This window comes from Sminthopsis crassicaudata, chromosome 3 (assembly GCF_048593235.1).
Source record: "Sminthopsis crassicaudata isolate SCR6 chromosome 3, ASM4859323v1, whole genome shotgun sequence".
NCBI classification, from domain to species: Eukaryota; Metazoa; Chordata; class Mammalia; order Dasyuromorphia; family Dasyuridae; genus Sminthopsis; species Sminthopsis crassicaudata.
In genome coordinates this window covers 80,641,512-80,665,152 of record NC_133619.1, presented here as the reverse complement: position 1 = coordinate 80,665,152, position 23,641 = coordinate 80,641,512, and the positions used below count along the sequence as shown (strand labels likewise).

At 34.7% G+C, this 23,641-nt stretch overlaps 1 protein-coding gene across 29 annotated transcripts in view; it reads left to right on the top strand.

Annotated features, from left to right (window-relative positions):
• The window catches only part of ABI2 (abl interactor 2), a 112,135-nt gene extending 88,711 nt beyond the window's left edge, over positions 1-23,424 (top strand). For 15 of the 29 annotated variants that reach the window (XM_074298983.1, XM_074298993.1, XM_074298979.1 and 12 more), the window contains 3 exons: positions 9,583-9,669; positions 17,269-17,442; positions 23,124-23,424. In XM_074298983.1, the coding sequence (XP_074155084.1) occupies positions 9,583-9,669; positions 17,269-17,442; positions 23,124-23,299 (437 nt within the window). In that variant the 3' untranslated portion in view covers positions 23,300-23,424. The remainder of the gene's footprint in view (positions 1-9,582; positions 9,670-17,268; positions 17,443-23,123) is intronic. The other 14 variants (XM_074298996.1, XM_074298988.1, XM_074298995.1 and 11 more) reach the window with 1 other exon arrangement.
• The last annotated feature ends 217 nt before the right edge of the window (positions 23,425-23,641 follow it).

Here is a 23,641-nt window from a genome sequence, read left to right as displayed (position 1 = left end):
AGCCCCAAGTTGGCTCATTTTCTAAGCCTTGGCTACCATCTGGGGTCAGCACAGTTTGAGATGGAATTGAATAGAATTTAATTAGTCTTTCTTTAATTCAATAGGGTTGGAATTCTCCAGCTCCGGACTTAACTAACCCCACCTGAATAAACTACTTTTATCTTAGTTCCCTGGGGTGGGTCCCATAAAGGCAGGGTTCAAGGAGAAGCTCACCTTCAAGGAGCTTTGAGTTTTGGGGTCCCTTCCTCATTATTACTGGAATTAACAACACTTTTCAAAGGGATGCTTTTTGATCAGGATTTCTAATTGAATCAAAGGCTCTGGCATCCTAGAAAGATAACTTATCTAGGGAGGATATACCTTCCCCAGAAGGGGCTGAGAATCTGAAAGGGATCACAGATCAATAGGAAATATAGTTTCTTAAAGGGACCACAACCTGTTTCAATAGTATATAATTTTTGTAAGATGTTGCTATAGCCCTTCTGTTAATAGTCTCTTAAAATTTTTTTTTCCATATCAATTATGGCTATTGATCTATAACTTTCTTTCTTCACTTTGTCTCTCATAAACATTTGTGTATCAAGAATATATTTGTATCAAAGAAGGAATTTGATAGGATATCTTCTATTTCTATTTTTTCTTTAACATATTTTTATTTGTTCATTTTTTTTCTTTTTAAAAAAAAATCATTTTTTGGTTAACACTTTGAATCCCAAGCTGTCTCCCTTATTCTCCTCACACTAGAAAAGACCAACATTATATATACACACACACACTCTCATGTAAAACCATAGAATACCTGCTTCCATGTATCAGGTTTTTTTTTTTTTGGAAAATGAATAGCATCTTGCTCCTTAGGTCTTTTGTAGTTCATTTGAATATTTACATTATTCAAAATAGCTTAGTCATTTACAGTTACTCTGCAAAAAAAAAAAAAATACTCTTGTTATTGTATACAATGTTTTGTTTCATTCTTATTTCATGCAAGTCTTTCCACAGTTTTCTAAAATGAACTTCATTTCTTATAGAACAATAGTATTTCATGTTTCTATTTTTGTTAAGAATTTATTTAACAGTGGAATTAATTGTTTTCTGAATGCTTTTTTAGAATTCACTTATAAATCTATTTGGTCTGGGTCATTTTTTCCTTGGAAAGTTTATTTGTAATTCAGTTTTCTGAGTTTGGACTTTTAAAGATTTTTCTTGTTTTGTTAATTTGAGAATCATTTTTGTAAATATTCTCATCCATTTCATTTATCAGTTTTATTGGCAGGTAGGCAAAATACTTTTCAATAATTTCTTTTATTCTTTATTTGTTCTGAACTCTCTTTTTAAAATACAGGTGATTTAGTTTTCTTTAAAAATCTACTTATATAAGATATTATAAATTTTATTTTCAAAACAGTTTGATTAATACACTAGCTTTATTCATTCAATATGTCTTTTTGCTTTCAGTTACATTATTTGACTTTGAGAAGTGTTTAATTAGAATTTAAATTTTTTTTCTAATTTTGTAATTTATGTACCCAACAGTACATTTTTGTGGAAACCTTTAAATGTTTATACTTTGGCAGTAGATAACTTTAGTTGAAACAGCTAAAAATTATTTATTCATAGCCTGACTGGTGAATGAGATAGGCTAGTTGGTCAAAAATAGGGGCTGAGAAGAACATAATGAGACTAATGTTTTTATGTTCATTATACGCTGGTTTTGAAGGAAATTCCAATAGAAATCCAAAAATATTTTTGGCAGCATATTTCAGATACATGTATAACCTACTAAAGGACTTAGTCCTAGTTTATAAAGATATGCAACGAGGAGAGAATGACATTTAGCTTCTGTAGAAGGGAGAGAGAGAGTGAAGGTCTTGTTTCCATATGAGAATGCCTCTGTCCAAAGGGCAGAGGTTGTTGACTTTCTTGATCTTCATAATTCACCTTTTCAGAAAGACACTGAGCTCACATTGGTATTCTGTGTGATGAAGAAAATACATCACTGTAGCCTTGAACCACAAGGAACTCCCCTACATCTAGCTAGGGAGGCACAGCTTAAAGCTTGTTCCACCCACTAGCTAATCAAGTCCTGGCTTTGTTTCCTTTTTCCTCACCTCTGTTTGGGGGTGGGATGATATAGAGGAGGAAGGAAGGCCCTAATAAATATTATTCCTCTCACATTATGTCTGTCATGTGTCAAAGTGGTAGTCTTTTTTTCTGATTTACTCGAAAGGTCCAGAGAGCTGCTTTTCTATGCCTCATCGTTTCTGACTCTTTTTCATGCCCTTCTACAAATCCTCTATTAGCATCGTTTCTTTAAATTTTATTAGTTGTGAGTGTAGCATTGGAATATGTATGTGCACCAAAAGGGAATTGTGAGAAACGAGAGTAAGAATCTAAAGACTCTAAGGTGAATCCTGTCCTGGATCAGTAAGCTGGGTAGAGAAAGAATTTAGGAAGAGGGAACCACTGAACACTTGTAAATGATCCTTCTGAGTAGAAGTATCAGTATGTTTTGAGGAAGAAGAGCTGTTTGTTTTCCTGGGAATAATGCAGTAGATACAGGAATGCTGTTAAAAGGAAAATCATCCAGTTAAAATCACAAGAACAAGAGGAGAGTAGTAATGGTTGGTGACTCCTGTTGTGAGGGTAGAGGCAGCAAATTGTCAATTTAATAACACTTGTTGACCTCAAAACAACAATAGAGAGACCTGGTGTTTTCTAGGCATACATCTAGGACAGTACAGAAAACATCCCAAGGCTGTTTAAAAAGAATGATTATTAGAGTCTTATAGTGATTGACATGGACACTAATGAAATTACCAAAAGGAACCTATAAACATTGACAACTTATGATGGAACCTTGACCTTTCAGTTCAGACCTCTCAGACACATTGTTTGCATTGTTACCGATCATGGGCAGATTTGGGAAATTGAACAAATAGTTAAAATAATGTATTTCAATATTTGGATCACAGCTAAAAATATAAAACCAGGGATGGTGTGCATCTAATAAGAACTGTGAAAAATATATTTGTCTGAAGTTTTATAAATCTTATCAGAAAAATTTTAAATTAGAAAGAAAAAATGAGAGCATGGAGAAGTATTATACTCTATAATCTATTTTCCTCAGAAAATATTGATCACCTAGAAAGAATAGCAGTAAGACTAGTCAGAAACTTTCAAGAGTAAAAATCTAAGAAAGACAGAGCAGTTAAAACTGGACCCTCTTGAGGACTGTATGCCAATGAACAAACAGTGTGCCACAAATGTGGAAGATGAACTAAAGAACCTAAAGAAAGGAGGCAGATTTAATCTCCTAGGTATCATTGAGATTAAGTAAAATAAGACCCACAACTGGGAGACTATAGGCAAAAAACATTATCTGTTAAGATGTTCTCCTTTAATGATGAGTAGCAATGGTAAAACTCATCAGTAACTTTGTCAGTGACTTAGAGGAAATGATGACGTTTAGGTTTTGGGGTTCCCTTTAGTAGGGACCCAAATGCTAAGGTCTAGATTTATGTAGAACCAAAATGAGATTAGGGTTTCTGGTAGTCAGGGAGTTAAATAATAAGGTCTAGTGGCAGGTTTGGGGTTCAGGGAACCAAATGGAGAGGTTTGACTCCCCTACACCCCCTTGGGATTCAGTGCAAGGGTAGGGAGTTTTGGGGAACTCCCTTCTGGCGGTGCAGAGATTTTTCTGTAAAGGAATTTACAAACCGGAAAACCTAGATTGATAAGAGAGGTTTATTGGGAAGTAAGATTAGAAATCCTGACAGAGAGGCATAAAGTCTCATTAGGGAAATAGGTGAGGATAAAGAGGGGATAATACTGGAAAAGAATATTATTCCAGCAGAAAGAGGTTTCCATGGCATAGCCTAGCATGGCATAGCATGATATGTTTGGAACCTCTGCAAAGAGAGGATTTTAGATTGGCTCTTTTATAGTAGGAGCTTTGGGTACTAGCTGAAGGGAGCTAGTGGGTGGATTTCTACAAGCTGGGTTTTAGCTTGGGCTGGAATTTGAATAGAATTCAATGAGTTTCAGGCCTGAACCAACTCCATCTAGATGACAGAATGAAACTGTTTTGTTTCCTTTGGGCGGGGTCCCTCATTGAGGCAGAGTTGAAAGGAGATTTTCTGGGGTCCCTTCTTCAGAACATAAAATACAGTTAAAAAAAAAGAAAGTACTTTAGTAGTCAGTTTAATTCAATACATTAAAAAAAGATAAATCAGTATTTTTATTTTCTTTTTTTTACACGTTATTTCCTTATTCATACTTCCTTATTCATTGATCTCTTCTTTTAACACAAAGTGACTGGCAGAATAGCTGCATGTGGCAGTATATGCAACATTTAGCATAGTCATCCACCTTTCTACCAAAAGAGGAAAATGTTTCATCATATGTGTTTGTCTTCTAATTTTAAGCCATGATTAAAAAAAAAAAAAAACAACCAACTAATCAAACCTGGTCACCATATTTCAAGAAATCATAAGAACTACCCAAATCTAAGTGAATCAGTTGATAAAGAGGGAACCTGTGTGTTACCTTCTAAAAGATAACCGAGGGGGAAAAGTTCCGGGAATGTCATAACCAAAATCCTTATCTTGACCTCAAAGAAAAAAAGTATTGGAATTTAGGGACCACACCAGACTTGACAGTTTATCTTAAAAAAAAAAAAAAAAAATTAGAGATCTTAGACCACAGTATTTCAGAAGGCAAAAATTTCATTCTTTGTAGAGAACTCTAAATAAAGCATTTCATTTGAAAGGATTAGAATTGTAATCTCAAGAACGTAAAATGTAAATTTATTTGAACAATTGGAAAAAGTTTTATGATGATCTAGTGTTAAATTTTGATAATGAGAGAAAACAAGTATGCTTTCAGAAGCTTCAGTATTCAAAGGTTTTTTGGAAAGGTGTGTAATAAAAAATGTTTGTACAATGTTTTTGTACTGAAGGTTTTAAGAGGGCAAAAAAAGAAGGGAAAATCAGAATAAATTGCTGAAGAAGTGGGTGGAGTTTTCTATTTCTAATATTTGGGGTACATGAAAAGAATATGCAAATATGGAAGGAGTCGGAAGAGCAGGTAACAGATGAATTTCACTCATTTGAAACAGATGGAAAATTGAAAAGAGACTGACAGTTTGTTGTAGAAATATGTCAAACTTATAGGGAAACAAAGAAGAAGGTGGAAACATTTAAGAGGGAAGATAATAGTGGAGAAAGAATAGTCAGGAGCAAAAAAGAACTTGATCCTGAAGAGGGATTAAAAGGGGAGAGAAAAGGAAAATAACTGAACTAGAACAAAGAGAATGGCTCTTAAATAATTTGGAGAATGGCTGAACAAATTATATATACAATGTAATAGATTCTTAAATCTTCTCTAAGAAAGATAGGATTTCAGAAAATCACAGTATTTTGAAATAAGCATAACGAGGAAAATGATTTATATAACAATAGTATTGCAAAGAAAAACAATTTTGAAAAACTTAAGTCTGATCACAGCAGTGAGTAGCCATGTCTCCAGCAGACTTATGAAGTATATCATCTACCTCTTCATAGAAGTGATAGATACAAGATGCCCAGACATACACTTTTAGACATGGCTACTATCTGACTTAATTTTGCTTTATTATGCTTATTTTTGTCACAAGGATTTTTTCCTTTTTTTTCTTTCATTTGATAATTATGAAGGAGGGATCAACAGGAAGGAGAGCTAGTAGTACTGATGCCTCCCCCCAAAAAAGGGCCATTTGAATGTTTTTTCACAAGACACAAAGAATAGTGGAAAGATTTTTTTTTTAAGTTATGTAAAATGTATTATATAAATGTATATAGAATGGAGTATTTACTATACAAAAATCTTATAGGTTATTTTTTTTCCTTGTTTCCTTAATTTGTTTATTATGTGGCCTTTTATATCTAGATCACATACCCATATGGAGTTGATCTTCATACGAGGTGTAAAATGTTGGTCTAAATGTAATTTCTTCTATGTTGTTGTCTAATTTTCTCAAAATTGTGATTCCATATTCCAATAGCTGGGGTATTTGTGTATATTGAATACTTTTGCATTTGCATTTCCTCATTTTGAAATTCCTTCTCATATGTGAATGCTCATGAATATTTGGAAGTTCTCTATTTTGTTAAAGATCCATTTTTTTCTCTAATGTAAGATTATATTTGTTTTGTTGGAAAGTTATTTCTGTTTGTAAGCCTTTTATTGCTTTATGGAATATTATGTTCTAAGCTCATCTCTGTATTGTGACAACTGCCTAATCTTTTGTGACTAGTTTTGGTTCCTCCTTCTTACTTTAAGCATTTTTTTTTTTTAACAAACATTTTGGATTTGGGGTATGATATTTCTGGGAGTTTTCATTTTGATTTGCAGGATGTAGATGTTTTTCTATTTTTATTTTGCCTTTTAAGTTCCAGTAGCTTTTTGTTTATGATTTCTTGAAATATATCTAAGTTTTTCAAATTTTGTTCATAATTTTTAGGTCATCTGATGATTTGGAGATTCTTTCTATTTGAATTATTTTCCTGGTTAATTATGTTTGATATGGTACACACTAATTTTCATTTTCCCAATCTTTTAGTTAAAAAATTTAGTTCTTATTGTATAGAGTTATTGCTATATAGTCACTTATAATTTTCAGAGACTCCCATTTTTGGATAAGTTTACCACTTCCTGCTCTAATATTAGCTCTCTTTGCCGTTCTTTTCTCCTTAGAGGTCTTTGTGAACAGGATAATCTTTTTTTTAATAGGGCTTTACTTGTGGATTTATTATTATTATTATTATTTTAACCTCTTGCTCTTCTTTTAGTTCATAGAATTTATTCATAGTTTTTGGCATTTTCTTCTGTTGTCTCATTCTTCTGGATTAAAGTTTTATTTTTCGGTCAGACTGTGCTCTTCACAGTTTGGAAAGCATGGAAAGTCTTGTTTGTACCTGGATATACTGGCTATAACTAGTCCCTGCCTTCTTTGGGAATTCCTGTGTTTTGTCTCAGTTTTCTCAGACTTAGGTTTTGGTCTCTATTCCTTACTGGGCTTCTTTCCTTTTCAAACTCAGAGTTGGCTTTGTCTTTGGTTTCGATTCTTGACAGGCCTCCACAAAATGGTGCTGATTGTATTTGTAGCAGGTCTCCTTGTAAGACATTAGCTTCTTTGTTTTCCAGGTTTCCCTGGTCCTTCTGCTTTGCTTCTTATTGGATTTAGATGTGGGGTTAGGTTAATGTAACGTCTGCCTGAACCTCTCCCTGGGAGGGCCCTGTCTCTTGAAGCTCCTTATAAACCTTATTTTCTGTCTCCCTTGGTTTATCCCTGCTCAGATTTTCATAGGATTCTTGCAGTCCTTTTGTAGAATTTTGGATTCAACAGAGGAACTTTTAGGGGTTCCTCTCAAGTTTTTTTCATCTTTGTTCTTTTTGGTGCTTTTTTAGAGCTTTGTAGAGAATATTTATGGGGGATCTGGGTTTGTATAGGTCCTAATAAGCTGCTGCCTTCTCTTCTATTTCTAGGCCTTTATAGTGCATGAGAATTAACCTTTTTGAGCCATCTTCACTTACTTTGCTTCCAGTTCTGTGTAGCATCTATTAATGGAGCATTCATGTCCTTAAGTACTTTTAAGTATCAAAAGAATATTAGGGAAAAACAATTCCTGTGCTTAAGAAAATTTGTTTTTAAATTTTTTGGACAAGGGAATTGCATGAAATGATTGAGAATAAGATAAATAACCAATTGAATCAGTCAAGAACCAAAGTGTATGTTATAAATAATATTACAACTGGTCAGGAAGGGGCAAGGTAAATTTTGACTCATTAACTCTGACCTTTTTGGACCAGTTTATAGGCTTCTTCAGGCCTTGGTTTGTTCATCCTCAGAGCCCCTTTTGTTTATATAAACAATTTAAAACTTAGGAAATTTATAAGATCAATAAACACGAACATTTCCTTCTACAAAGAATAGAAAATAAGGAGTGCAAATGACAAGTATATATTGATTTAACATGGTAGTTCTAATACTGCTTTGCTTGTGTCCCCTTCTGAACTTGCTTTTAGCTTCTTTTGTATTTTTAAAGTGATTTATTGATATTTCTTTATTTCTTTCTTCTTTCTCGTAAGTATCCTCCGAATCTCCCTTATAGTTCTTGCCTTTTCCCACTTCAAAAGCCTCCTTTATTATAAATATGTTGAGTTCAGGAAAACTAATCATACATTGGCTTTGTCTGTTCATTCCTCACTTTCAGTCTGTCACTTATTCACCAAGAACTAAGTTCTATAATAGATAATAATCCCTCCCAAGTTGTGATTGGTCCATTGCATTGATAATAATCCTTAAATTGTTCATGGTTGTCTTTCTATGAAGTATTATAGCATTATATAAATTGAATAAATTGTTCTCCTGGTTCTATTTGCTTCACTATACATATACATTCTTTCAAGTTACTCTGTCATTGTCAGTGTCACAATATTCCATTAAATTTGTATACCACTATTTGTTCTGCCATTTTCCAATTGATAACCAATCATTTTGTTTCTAATTCTTTGCCATAACAAAAAATGTGGCTGTAATTTTTGTGAAAATTAGTCCTTTTCCTCATTCTTTGTTATCTTTGGGTACTTCACCTCATTATTACCCTCAGTCACTCTAGTGGAGCAGAAATAAAGTTGGATCATAAGATACATAGTTTAGTGATCTGGGAGATAATTCCAGATTGTTCTCTAGCATGATCAGATCATTTCACAGCTCTACCAACAGTGTCCTGCTCTCTTTTAGCTTTTCTTTAGCTTCTCTATCTTTAATAATAGATAGGTAGTGAATCTTTGTGGAGGAGGTAGAACCTGAAGAATATTTAGGTCTTAAATGGAGATGGAAGGGAGACAATGGTTCCAAGCAGAAGCTTACTGTTTTAGGATAGTCTAATCTACTTGTTTGTCTAATAATATGAGAATGAAAAACAAAAAATGTCATGTGATAGGTTATGGTATCATTTCACATTTTCTTTTAGTAATTTTAAGCTTAAGAATATAAACTGTAAAATAGGCTATATATGTACACACAACAAAAGCCTTTATAGCAATGTAGAGACATACTTAATTCAAGAGATGATGTGTGTTTGTTATCAATAAGTGACAAATACTGATTGGAACCTTTATGGTAAATACATTTAAAAAGTGAATTTTGCTTTAATTTTAAAGTCTGTGTATAGAATATCCTTTAATATCCTTTTCTATTATCTCATGATGACATGGTGCTAATCTTGGGTTCTAAAGCATGTGACATTGGAAGACAAGATATGGCAAGTTTTAAGTTGTAAAGGTTGTGAGTATGATCCTTGTGATGGATTCCATAGGCTCCACACTTCACTTCCTTGAAAAACTGAAGTTTTGGAAAGGCTCACCTGGGGTTTTGTTTTGGGTTTTTTCCCACTCAAAAGGGGTCTACATGACATCTTACCAAATATTTCTGAATAGTGAGTGGCATTTTGTCTTTATCCATTAATTTTATTGTGTTATCTTTTATTTTTTATATAACTTGAGCCCCACCTTCCTCCCCCACCCTTTTTTTTTTTTCAGCATCTCTTGCTCCTCCTCCTCCATCCATCCTACAGGTAACTCCTCAGTTGCCTTTAATGGGATTTGTGGCCAGAGTTCAAGAAAATAGTAAGTTTACTTCTTTATGCTGTTGTTCAGATTATAGGTATGAAAGGTATTTATGTGTCACTGATCTTTTCTAATTGTTACTTATTTGGCCTTTCTCCCCCTTTTTTGTGAGTCTACTTGTCTGTTTAGAGGAGATATAATTCATTCCTTTAAAAGTTACTAAATCTTTAAAATTATTACTAAATTCTGGAGTTTTTAAAGTGCATATAAAATTTTTGCTTGTTTTAGTAATTGTCAAATTGGTAATTTTGGCCATACTTTTGAGTGATTGAATTCAACAGGGAGTGTATAATCTCCTCATATGTATCAGTCACTATGCTAGATACTTGAGAGTACAAGTACAAAATGCTAGGCACTGAGTATACAAGGACAAAACAAGACTGTCTCCACCTTCAAAAAGCTTGAATTTTACTGGGAGTAAACTTAAAATATATACATATTAAATATAAAGTATGGGTGGGGGAAGGAGCTATTAAAAATGTGTGAAAAATCAGAAAAGATTTCTGGAAGATATCACTGGAGCCAAGTGTTTATGGAATGTAGAGGTTCTAAGGTGCTGAGAGGAAGAGGAAGAACATCCCAGGTTTATGTTACAGTCTGTACAGAGTTGGGGGAAGGAGACTGAGTCTTATGTATGACATACAGGGAGTTGGATGGAATTTAAGAGCATGTGACATAGAATAATATGTAACCAACCTGTCATGGTGGTGTGGAGTTTTAAATGCTAAAGAATGAAGTTTTTATTTCATTCTAGAAGCAGTAGGAGGCCCTGGAGCTTCTTGAGTTGGGGAGTAACATGGTCAGACCTGTGCTTTAGGAATATTAATTTAGCAACTACAGCTAAAGGATAAACGGAGAAGGGAAAAACTGAATGCAGGGAGGCCGGTTACTAGACTGCTTGAATAATGCAGTTTGGGTCTAAACTTGGGTGATGGTTATGTGAGTGAAGAAAAGAAAGATGTGAAAGGTCTTATGGAGGTCAAAAATCAACAAGATTCATTAATTGATTGAGAAGAGTGAGGTAGACTTTGAGATTATGAATATAGGTAAATGGAAGAATTCCAATAAATGTAGAGAAATTAAGGAAAGGAATAAGTTTTGGGGAAAGATGATAAATTCCATTTTCCAATTACTGACTTTGAGGTGCCTTTGGGACATCTAGATGGGGGTATACCTAATGATCATACTTGTTCTCAAAAAACGATCCAACCTTTTTTCCCCATGAATAGTTTTATAATTTTGTAAATTTTGTATAGCAAAAAATAAACTGGTCAGTATAAGAATAAAAAGCAGTGTTTATGCCACTACACTGTTATCCTCTTCAAACTTTTTGAAATCCTCCGCAGGCCTTTACTTTCACAATCAAGAAATAAGGGAGAAAGTTCAGGAAGATAACAATGTCTCATTTACTTTTGGTATGATTCAGGACTGCTTCTAAATTGACATTCATCTTTGAATTTAACTTAATTCACAGATGTAGAAACCAGTCAGTAAACATTTATTACTGTGGGTCAGGTACTATGCTAAAGAAGCTATTAAAAGTAGTGTTTTAGGAAATTTTAGATCATAAGAGTATTAATTTTCAGTCAGTCAGTCTTTATTTGCTCCCTCTTATGTGCCAGGAACTATACTAAATTCTGGGGATACAAAGAAAGCCAAAAGATAGTCCTTCTTTTCAACTTAAGGAACTAGTAGTCTAATCGGGATGGGAAAGAGAGCATGAAAGCAGCCATGTACAAACAGGTATGTTACCAGTTAGGCTGGAGATCCTTTAGATCACTAAGATTAAGAAGACTAGTAAAGGCTTCTTGTAGAAGATGGAACTAGGAGACTTGACAGAAGCAAGATGGGGGTAAAAAGAGGGAATTGCCAGGCCTAGGGGACACTTAGTGAAGATGTTCAGATTTCAGAGATGGAGTGTGGAAATTAAGAAAGCAGCAAGAAATCCAGTCAATCAGCAAAAATTTATTAAGCACCTTCTACTTGTCAGGGGCTGTGCAAAACCTTCCCCCAAAAAGAAAAAAAAAGTTCCTTCCCTCAAGGAGATTAAATGGGGAAAGACTGCATACAAAAGGAAGTTGAAAAGCAAATGGGAAGAGTAGGGGTAGGAAAGACCCTGCCAGGGAGCATGGTGGAAAGGTAAAAGGGATGTGGGTGGGATGTACTATGTGACAAGAATAGCAAAGTAGGATAGGGCAAGGTTATGAAAAGCTTAAAAGTCAAAGAGAGAATTTTATATTGCTTGTCTGCATATTATTTTTATGTTATCTGTTAGATCTCTCTGTAATATCTATATTTATATTATCTGAATTTGTGTAAGATTGCATTAGTTTTCTTGGCTGCCATATCACATTTGACTCCTTAAGCTTGTCTTTTGTTAAAACTCCCATTTTTTTTCACCTGAACTGCTCTTTAATCATGCCTTTTTTTGTATTCAAAAAAATACATTTTTGAACCCACATCATTAGACTTCATATTTGTCTTTCTTAAATTAATTTCATTAGATTTGGCCTAACATTGGAGCCTGTGAAGATCTTTTGAATCATAATTCTCTTGTATAGCATATTAGCCATCCATTTCTGCACTATCATCAATAATTTTGGTCAGTATTCCTTGTGGATGATAGGAGTAAGAAGGATAGAAAACTTATCATTTTAGAATTCATGATATCTGAAAAGAGAAATATTGGAACTACTTAGACCTGTTTTTTAGACTTAAGATATACATGTTTCAGAGAGTTTGAAGGAAAGACTTATGGTTGCAATGGTTTGAGACACTAAAAGGGAAGACAGTTTAAGAATAAAGCTTACTCAAAAACTACAACTTCTCTTGGTGAAGAAGAAAAAGAACAAGTTATTCACATGCACTCATACTTATGCGTGCACGCGAGCACGCGCACGCACACACACACACACACAACACGTAGATTCTAGGCTTCCTTTCCAGTTTTAATTTTACAGTATGCTTTAGTCCAACTGCAATCACTGTTCTGCCTTCCCTCCTCTGTCTTGTGCCTGAATTGTTTTGCTCCCTTCCTTTAGCTATTGAAATCTTTGTCTTCTTTCTAGAAGGCCCAGGTCAGATGACATAATTTTCTAGGTAGAAAGGTGAGACTAGTACAGTCCCCTTATTTTTACAAATTAAGAAGTTTAATCCTAGAGAAAGGAGCCAAGTGGTCAGGTGGGCAGAGCTGACTTTGAACTTAGGTACCAGGTCCTCTTTCCTCTGACTTCACATCCACCTCTCCTAGGTATTAAACATCTTTTAACTTGCATTATGGTTATCACTTTACCTATCTCATACCTTTCTTTAGTCTGCAAGATTCCTGAAGGCAGGAACTGTCATTTAAAAATTTTTGCAGATCTCTAGCACAATGTTTCTCACATAGTTGGTTTCTAATAAATATCTTTTGAACTGAGTTTATTTTCCTCTTTCATCAGATGAGCCTCCAAAAGATAATATCATAAAACATTATTCTATATTCTGGCAATAATAGGTGTTAAGGGACAGGTCAATTCTCAGAGAGCCTCTACAGCTGTGAATCATAGCATCTGAAGGAGTTGCAGAGCAGCTTTTGCTGACACAGGTGTTGCGGACTGGGAATGAGATAAATTGGAGGCAGAGGAAAGAGGAGAGAGGTCAGAGAACATGATGGCCTCTCAGAGAGGTCAGAGAACAGCAACTGCTCTTAGTCTCCTTGTATCATCCTCTCACAAGAGGAGATCTATTCTTGGTTGGATCTCCGTGCATTTTAGCAGCTCTTCCATATATTCCAACAAATAGGAGGCCATAGAATCTAGCTTTGGAATCACAGGAGCATTGCTGCATCTGTCACTAGTAACAGAATTTATGATGAGATGGGTCCACCCTACAATGCAAAATAAAAGGTAACTTAAAAGTGATTTCCTGGCTCCTTTTTTTTACATCCTCTAAAACAGAACTTCTTAAACTTTTTCATTCTTGATCCCCTTTCTCCTAAGAAATTTCTACGTGACCCCAGGTATATAGGCCTATTATAAGACACCATGTAGGTAACCACGTGTGGCTTCGAACCACAGTTTAAGAAACTGGGTTCTAATATGTACTTTTCTGACATGAGCATTACAGTGTTAGAAACCAGTCTTTCAGATTTGCAGGGCTCAATCTCTGTTAAATTGATCTTTCCATTTAGTAAACTTCTTTGGCTTCATTCTATCCCTGGGATCAAATATAAAATCCTCTCTGGCTTTTAAAACCCTTCCTAACTAGGCTCTTGCCAACTTTTCCAGTCTTCTGTTACCTTACACTCCCTTCCCTCCCCTTTCCCTTCTTCTTACTCTTGAATGCAGGGGCACTGGCTTCCCTGATGTTCCCTTGAACATGACATTCCAGCTGATTCTGAGTAGTTTTATGTGTGGGTATGTTGGGGTATGTATATGTATGAACATGTTTAGTTGTATGAGAGAGTTGTCAGGAACGGTATAGCCCAGAATGAACGCAGATTTTTTGGAATGCTAAGGACAGAAAGGGCTTTTAAAGCTACATTAGGACCAATTGGAAAATTAACAGAAAAAAAATGAAAGGGGAACTTATGTAGTGTTCCTTACACATTCTATTCGAAGGACAATGATCTTCAGAAAGGAAGGAGTAGAACAAATATGATACACCTTTAATACATATCTAGTTCATTTCAGTGCTCCGGAGTTAGACAGGGTGTTCCAGTAGGGTTTGTCCTTACAGACACTGTGCTGTAGAGACCCCTATGTTATAACACATGGGACATTGTTCCCAGTTATGGCGGACACTGCTTGGATTTGGCTCACTCCTCCAACTTCACACTAGCAAGCTGAGGTTGTAGAGATAGACCATTGCTTTCCTAGCAGTAACCCACTTGAGGGGATTCATATTTAACTTCACAAATTTCTAGGCATCTGATACAAATACTTGAGGCGTAAAACTCGTGCTTCTGAGATTAAATAACTCTGGAATGTTATCTTCAGCAATTGGCCCATTCAGGATGGTTTAAACAGAACTGTTTCTTACCTATCGTTTGACCATTGAATTTCATGACTTTTCAACTAGAGAAATCCTATCCTCTTGTTTCTTTTCCTCTCCTCATTCTCTCCCTTCTCGTTGTTCCTCTCTTCTGCTTCTGCCTTTGCACTTTTAAATTTAAATTTAATTTAAATCTTCATCCTTAAAAGATTCAGAAGATGTTAATTCATTATGAATAGCAGTTTTCTTTAAATAAAACCAAACAACTACCAAGTCAAATTGGGTACATCTTAGCTATAGAGTCCAACCCAGCCAGTCATTCATGTTCCAGCATGTGCCGCTATCTCATCAGAACGGGATGCTTCTTGCCTTCTAGTAGTCTTCATAATGCTTTAAATAAGAGCCTTTTGACTTCCAGGGACTCATCTTTTACTTAAACATTGACAACTCACTTTTCTCCAGATCTTGATGTAATATCTCGTTTTCCCTTTTAGTCATAAAAGCTTACCCTTTAATTATAAAGTATCATAAATCATAAAGGTGGAAATCTTCAGCAAGATTATCTTTTTGGTACCCTTAAGAAACTTTTTCTTCACACTGGACATTTCTTATTTTTAATGAATAAGAGATTTTGTTTTGCTTTTTTTTTTTTTTTTTTTTTTTTTTGAAACATTAAACAGTGCCTACACAATCCAGGTATCATTTTATTTTGTTGGCAAAGAAACCGAAGTCCTCAGAGCCACACCATAGACTAAACTGCCCAAAATATCAGTTTGAAGGCTGTTTCATATAGATATTTTGTCGGGGTATGATAAAATATACTTATTAAGTATAAAGGTTTTAATGGTAGTAGTGATCTATACTTTACATCTAAAATATATATATATATATACACATATATGTATACACATATATATATGTACACTATATATATGTATACACATATATTTATAGTTCTATATATATATGTATATACATATACATATACATACATACACACCCTGTATATATAAATGTATTTCTTTTTTCCACAAAACATTTTTTCTATCCTTTTTATCTTTGACTATTTGTTGCGGAAAGATCTTAAAGAAATAATGTACTTCACACTAGGTTCTTGCTTACTCAATTAGTTCAAGTCTCCTGACCCAATTGAATTGAAATTCAGGCTACGTAAAAGAATTTATAGATGGTCTTTGAAGAAACATAAATGAAGTCCTCAAAAAGGGCAAAAAAAAAAATCCTGCCACATTTGGACTTTTGTACTTGGAGTGAAGAAAAGAGGAATTCCCAAATTGTTCATTAAGTGGATGATTATTAGTACTTGTAGGATCTCAAATGTAAGTCTAAACCCCTCATTTTACAGATAAGAAATCTGAGGCCCTGAAAGGCTAAGTAATTTGTCTCAGGTCACACAAGTCATAAGCAACAGAGATAGTATTTGAATCAAGATCCTTGGGCTCCAGAGCCAGTGTTCTTTCTACTCTGTGCATCCAATCTTAAGTTGGCTTTAACTTGGAGAAATATGTTATTAGAGGCATGCTACAGGTCTATTTATAATTCCTTTTTGTTCAGTATTTTTCAGGGGCTTGAATGCTTATGAGATTGCAGATGAAAAAGTCTAAAGAAATAGCTAGTATGTTTTTTGACTCTTTAGTCATATAATTTGATTAAATTTTTAAAATAATTTTTAATTTGAAAGATGGGTTATATTTAAAAAGCCAAAATTTAATGAGGACAAAGGTAAAATCCTAAACTCAAGTTTAAAAAAAAACCCATACAAGTTTAGAATTTAGAAGGTGGTAGCTAGAAAATTTTTCATCTGAAAAAGAGATGAAGTTTTAGTTGACTGCAAGATCAAATGAGTCAAAAATGTGATACTCCATTTGCCTCTTCCTCCTCCCACAAAATAAGATTAGATTTCATCAATAATACTGGATTTAAGATTAAGAGAAGTAACAGTTTGTTGTATACTGACCCAGTGAGACCACATCCAGAAAAATGATCAAGGATATCAAGGTAGCTTAAAACCACAACATCAAGCTATCCTGATGAAAAGATTTGGAGGCACAGTTGTAGTTGTATGCAAATATTGGAACATGGAAAGGACTTAGATTTGTTCTTTGTATCCCATGTGTGGGATGGGGAGATGAGTAACAATTTTCCACAGGTAGCCATTCCCAAGAGGTACATAACTGTTCATTTCAAGGAAGCTCTTTCTATTCATTAGTAGTCTGAAATGGAATGGGCTGATTTAGACAGTTTCTCAGTACTGGATTTGTTTAAGCAGAGGCTAAATAAATAAGCACTTATCAAAAAGCAGTATCAGTAAAATTCATGCATCAGTTAAGGGTTAGCTTGAATAAATTTGGAGATCCTAATTAGAAGCCAAGGTGATCTATAAGAATATCAGGCTTGAAGATTTAGACACTAAAATTTTAGTAAACTGTCTCTTGTCTTCTTTCTAACTTATGGTTTGTTTTTTTTTTTTGTTTTTTTTTTTTTTTTTTTTTTTTAGTAATGTCTATTTCAAATCTTATTTTGAATTCTAGGATAATGCAATATTAGAATGATAAACAATCCAAATCAGTATTTTTGTATATTTTTATCATTTTGATGATTTATTAGTTTCAGATACTCCTCCTCCTCCACCTCCTACAGAAGAACCAGTCTTTGATGAATCTCCACCTCCACCTCCACCACCAGAAGATTATGAAGAGGAGGAGGCAGCTGTGGTAGAGTACAGTGATCCCTATGCTGAAGAGGACCCTCCCTGGGCACCCAGGACTTATTTAGAAAAAGGTAAATATTAAGTGATATGTGGAGAAAGAAATTAATTCTGAATGGAAATGAACTCTATTGGTAACTAAAAACAATCTCAAATTGTCTCTCTGCTTCCAAGTAAATTTCTTTCTGTGGTAGAGTCTTCAAAATCTCATGTCAGTTTTAAAGATTATGTGATTTTAAAAAGCACTGCTAGATTATAATTTGAAAATTCTTGTCATCTTTTGTTCATGGTACCTACCTGTCTTTCATCTCTCATCTAACAGTGACTAGTTGTTTTATCTTAAGGCAAGGAAGTGGCTTTTCTTTGATTCCCATGAATATTTAAAGATTTTTTAGTTATAAAATTATAAATTGTAATTTTAGTAGTGTAGTGAATCAAGATATCTAATTTAAGAATAAGGATTGCCATAAAAAAGCTTCTCCCAAGAAAGAAACATTGTTAATGACTCATTTCACTTGAAAGGTAAATAAATTTAGGAGTGTTTTTAAGGGAATCATTCCTATATATGAGGCAAAAAAAAAAATAAGGTGAAATGAAACTAGTAAGAAAATTAAAAACTAGTTTAGACATTGCCTATCAGATTAACATGACTAATAAATAAACATCTTTGAGAACATTCAGCTCACCCAGAAAAAGATTCTTGAAAGAAAAGTAATTTTAGGGATAATGATTGTGGCATCATTTTCAGTCCAAAGAAAAGCTTTCAACTGCTCCCAAAGTAATTAGTCAGAAAACCTATTATGTGCTAGGCATGATAGTCATTGTCTTTAAGGAGCTTACAATCTAATGTCTCTCCCATGCAAACAAATGTGTACAAAACAAACTATATGGGAAAATAATTGAAAGAGAGACAAGGTGCTAGAATTAAGGTTGGGAAAAGTCCCCAGTAAAAGGTGGAATTTTAGTTAGGACTTATAGGAAGCATGGCAGACCAGTGGGTAGAATGGAGGAGGGAGAACATTGCAGCATGGGGGACAGGGAAAGTACTCAGAGCCAAGAGTGGGAGTCTCTTGTTTGTGGAAGAGCCAGGAAGCCAGGATCACTGATGGAAATGTCCATATTGGGAAGTAAGGTCCTTTATTCTTGAAGAGGACCAAAGGGACATTTCCATATTGTGATCAAGGTACAGTATGACCAAGATGAACTTGGAAGCCTCTAGCACAGGCAGGGCACAAATAGTCCCTGTGAACATTTGGAATGGAGATATCTCTAAATTTTTTCATTTCATGGTTTTTTTGTTGTTTTTAAGCTGCCACATTTCTGCTTTGCTTTTATAGAACACAGCGCCTTCTTGGGTGCAGGTGCGCCATGCTGGTTAGCCCTGTAACAGTATCTCCCATGTCTCAGAGTTGATTCCAGAATTCTTCAGAAAGATCTTGAGAGTGTCTTTGTCTTGCCTCTTGACCTCCTTGTGAATGCTTTCTTGGAGTGAATTCTCTGTGAAATAGTCTTTTAGGCAGATGTAAGGAGTAAAGTGTAAGAAGATTGGAAAGATAGGAAAGGACTTTGAATGCCAAACAGAGCAGTTGTATTCAGTCCTGGAGGTAATAGGAAGCTAATGGAGTTTATGGGAAAGGGGTAGAATGTGATGGGATCAGACCTGCTCTTCAGAGAAATCCCTTTGGTGATTGAATTGAGGATAGACTGGAATGGGGAGGGAACTTGAGGCTGGCAGACCTCAGTGGTAGAGTATTGTAGTTGTCCAAGCATGAGATGATGAGGGTCTGTATTATAGTGGAGGTGGGGTCAGAGGAGAAAAGTGGGGGAACTATTAGAGAAAGGTTGCAAAGATGAAATCAATAGTCCTTGGATGTGAGGAGTCCAGGAGGGCTCCTAAGTTGTGAGCCTGAGGAAGGGACGGAAGGATGGTGTGCCCCTACAGTTAAGTGCTAAAAGATGGGGGGAAGCATTTGGAGGGAAAGACAGTGAGTTCAAAATGTTGAGTCCGATGTTGAGTTGCTGGTCGTCCAGTCTGACACATCTGACAGGCAGTTAATTGGAGATACACGAGACTGGACGTCAGCAGAGAGTGGGGGCAGGAGAGGTGGATTTGAGAATCATCAGCCTAGAGATGACGACTCTAAATCTGTGGGAACTGATGAGATCACCTCAGTGAAGTAGCTTAGAAAGAGAAGAGAAGAGCGCCAAGGCCGACCTCTAAGAGACATCCATGGTTAGAGAGTGATGTGCAAGAGACAAATCAAAAAAAACCTAGGGGGAATGAAAAAGGTAAGAGGAGGAGCAGCAGAGAGTGGTATTTGGAAAAAGGAGTTCTGAGAAAGGAGCAATCAGCAGTGTCAAAAGCTGTAGAGAAGTGAAGGAAAATGAGGACTGAGACCTTCAGCAACTTTGGAGAAAGCAATTTGAATGCTGTGATGAAGTCAGAAGCCAGATTATAATGGGAGACATGTAAACCTTTTTCTTTTTCAATATTATGCTGAATAAAATATAAACATCCAAGTAGATTTCAAAGAAGGCAAAACTCTGGTAAGTCTTGATTAGTTGTTTGACTAACAGCTAACTTAAAAGCATATACATCAATTGCTGTTTAAAAATGCTCACCTCCCTATCATTCATTGCTTTCAGTAAATGAAAAATGGATATTTTTTCCTTTACTCTTTTTTACAATTAAAAAAACAAAACAAAACATTGATTTGTGACATGTTTGCCTTTTTAGAAAAGATTATTAACGTTTTAGGAGAGTAATAGAGTTGCTCATGCAGACAACTCCCTGTGTTAGGAGTTCTTTTCTTACCTTTTGTCACAAAGGTGCTCCACATAACTTTTAATTTTCATACTTAAAAACATATCTTAGCACCATTTGAGTCAGTAGATCAAATGTGACTTTGAAGACTCTTCCAGCTTGAACTTCTCCAACTTAAGCAACTTATGCATAATATCATGCATATTTTAAAAACATTTTGAAAATCCTCCATAGAACCTGACAAGTTAACACAGTTCCATGACTTTGCTAATAAGAAGGAAGGCGCAAAACAAGAAATGCATCCTGCTAGTATTGCTCACTTTGAGTATTGAAGCCTGTCATTCATTCAGTAAACATTATTTAAATAATAATAATAATAATAATAATAATAATAATAATAATATTTCTTGGCACTTTGCTGAGCTTTGGGGAACCAAAAGTAAAAATTAAACATGTTACAGTGGTTAGAGTACCAACCCTGAAGTCAGGAGGACCTGAGTTCAAATCTGGTCTCAGACACTTAATACTTCCTAGCTGTGTGACTCTGAGCAAGTCACTTAACCCCAATTGTCCCAGCAAAAAAAAAAAAAAAAAAATTAAACATCTTTCTGTCCAAGATGACAAAAGATGGTTATAATCAGTGTAGAGTGTTGTTATAATGTAGGTGCACCCTAAGTAAAGCATTATCATTGGAGCCGTGATATGGTAGAGAACCTCTTCTAGAAAACAGTGAAGAATTATGCAAATAAATAATATGCAAATGTTTCTGCTCTTTAACTGAGAGATTCTGTTAGTAGGCTTATACCCAAAAAGGTAACTCTGAAAGAAGGTCCTCATATACCCCAGAAACATAGCAGCATTTTTGGCAGTATCAAAGCATTGGGAGGTGAAGGTGGCAGGGGGGAAGTACATGTCTGTTCATTGGCAAATGGTCAGATTGTGGCCCATGAATGTCCTGGCATATTGCTCTATTGTAAGAATGGACAAAGATGAGGACTACAGGGAAGCAAAGAAACATTAACATGAATTGTTACAAAGCAAAGAAAGCTGAGCCAAGAAAATGGTAAGCAAAATTACCTCAGCTATGTAAATGGAAATAGCCACCAACACTAAACTAAAAAAGTGAGCCTTGTAGAATCAGAAAGAACAAGTACGACCCTAAAAAGAGATAGGAGGAGACACTTCTGTCTTCCTGTTCAGAGGTAGGAGATCCACAAGTGTCGAACATTGCACACATTTTCTGACTTTGTTGACATTTTGATACTTTGCTGATTTTTTTTTTCCTTTTTTCTTTAAAAATTATTCATTGGGGCAGCCAGATGCTGCAATGGATAGAGCACTGGCCCTGATGGTCAGAGGACTTGAGTTCAAATCCAGCCTCAGACACTTAACACTTACTAGCTGTGTGACTCTGAGCAAGTCACTTAATTCTGACTGCTTTCTCTTCCACATATTTATATATATAAACTTAATATACACTCCTGACTGGAAGTTTTTACTGGCTATTCCCCATCCCTAGAATTCTCTCCTTGTCCATCTCCTCTTCCAGGTTTCCTTTAAGTCCTAACTAAAATCCCACCTTCTCTAAGAAATCTTTTCTGATCCTTACTTAGTGTTTAGTACCTTTCCTCTGTTAATTTTCTCCCATTAGTCTGTATCTTGTTTGAACACATGTGTTTTCATGTATCCCCCATTTGACTGTGAGCATCTTTAGATGAGGGACCGTTTTTTTTTCTTTTCCCTTTTATATCTCCCAAATTTATTACAGTGTCTGGCCCATAGTAGGTACTTAATAAATGCTTATTGATTGATAATGATAATTGATAACATCAATTAAAATTTACTCTTTAGTAAATTCTTATCCCAAAGGAGTTTATATAAATGCAAAATACATTTTTTTAAAAAAAAGTGTTTTCTGTACAAACCTTGTGTATGTATTTCATATATATTTCCTATAGTATATGGACATTATATTTCCTATAGTATAAGGGCTATATCCTTTTGGTTCCTGTTTTTCAATAAATTTGGCACAGTGCCTGGAAGTGCTTAGAAATGCTTATGAATTGACTGATAAAATATTAATGTTATCTTTTTCTCCTTTCATGACATAAGCTATTTCAGAGCTTAATTGACAACCATTTGAATTTTGGACAAGAAACTTTAATTTTTCATCAAATCAATTAGTATTTATATTTTCCAATTGTGACATGGTATTTCATTTAATTTCTTTTTTTTTTTTTTAAGAAGTCTGAGACTTTATAATTAATCTTGAATTTTCTCAAGATAACACAGAATAGATGCAGATTGAAATTGAAGAAAATTTTTTCTAAAGTTGCAAAGATGCTAAGATTAGGTTAAAAAAAAAAAAAAACTTGGGTGATAGAGAATGGATGTTTTCATCCTAGAGGGCAATGGAGAAGACTCTTCTGCTGAAAATGAAATATAGTTTTCTAATTCAAAGCTTCTTAAACTGTAGGTTGCGAACCCATATGGGGTCATGTAATTGAATGTGGAGGTCTTATAATTATGATTTACTATTAGCAAATGTTTAATTTGTATACCTCTTTTATATACCTATATATTAGGGATTATTTAAAAATTTCTTGGATGAAAAGGATCATGAATGGAAGAAGTTGAAGAAACCCTCCTCTAATTTATTTTAAATTTTAAAAAAGAATAACATATCCTTGGTATTTAGATTGTGAGCTCTTTTAAGACAAGAATTGTTTTGTGCTTAGCAGTGTCACAAAATATGTTTATAATGTCATTGTAGTAGTCCTAATAACCAGGTAAGTTTGAACCAAGATCGTAAGGACACTTGAAGTTTCTTGTAGTTAAGGTGTTAGTCTATTATTTTGAGCAACCTGAGTCTGTAATCAACATCCAGGCAGAACTTTTTATTTGCTTTTAGAAAATTACTGTGTTATTCGAGTAACTTAGAAACTCCTTGTTTTTTTCTTCCTACATATTTCATATTTTCATTTTTTCTAGTTGTCGCGATTTATGATTACACAAAAGACAAAGAGGATGAGCTCTCATTTCAGGAAGGAGCTATCATTTATGTCATCAAGAAGAACGATGATGGTTGGTATGAGGGAGTCATGAATGGAGTGACGGGGCTCTTTCCAGGGAATTATGTGGAGTCCATCATGCATTATTCTGAGTGAAGATTGATTATGTTGTTCCGGGATCAAAAGCAACTATTAGGGGCTTTCCAGATTTACACAAGGCTCTGGGGAATATACTCATGGATGAAGGATAATAAAACTGCTTCTGTGTTTTGGCTTAAAAATTTATTATAAAAAAAGCAATTTAGTGACCTAAATACGAACAAATGGATCTTCTGATGGTTAGTGGTGGCTGTGCTAAGTTCTTTGAAGTAAATAAGCTGACCTATTCATCTCTGGGTATGTAGAAAATGAAATGACCTATATATGTAACTGAAACAGAGAAAAAAAAATACTGAGGTAGAATCTGGGATCTTTCTCAGGAATCATATCTAATCCAGA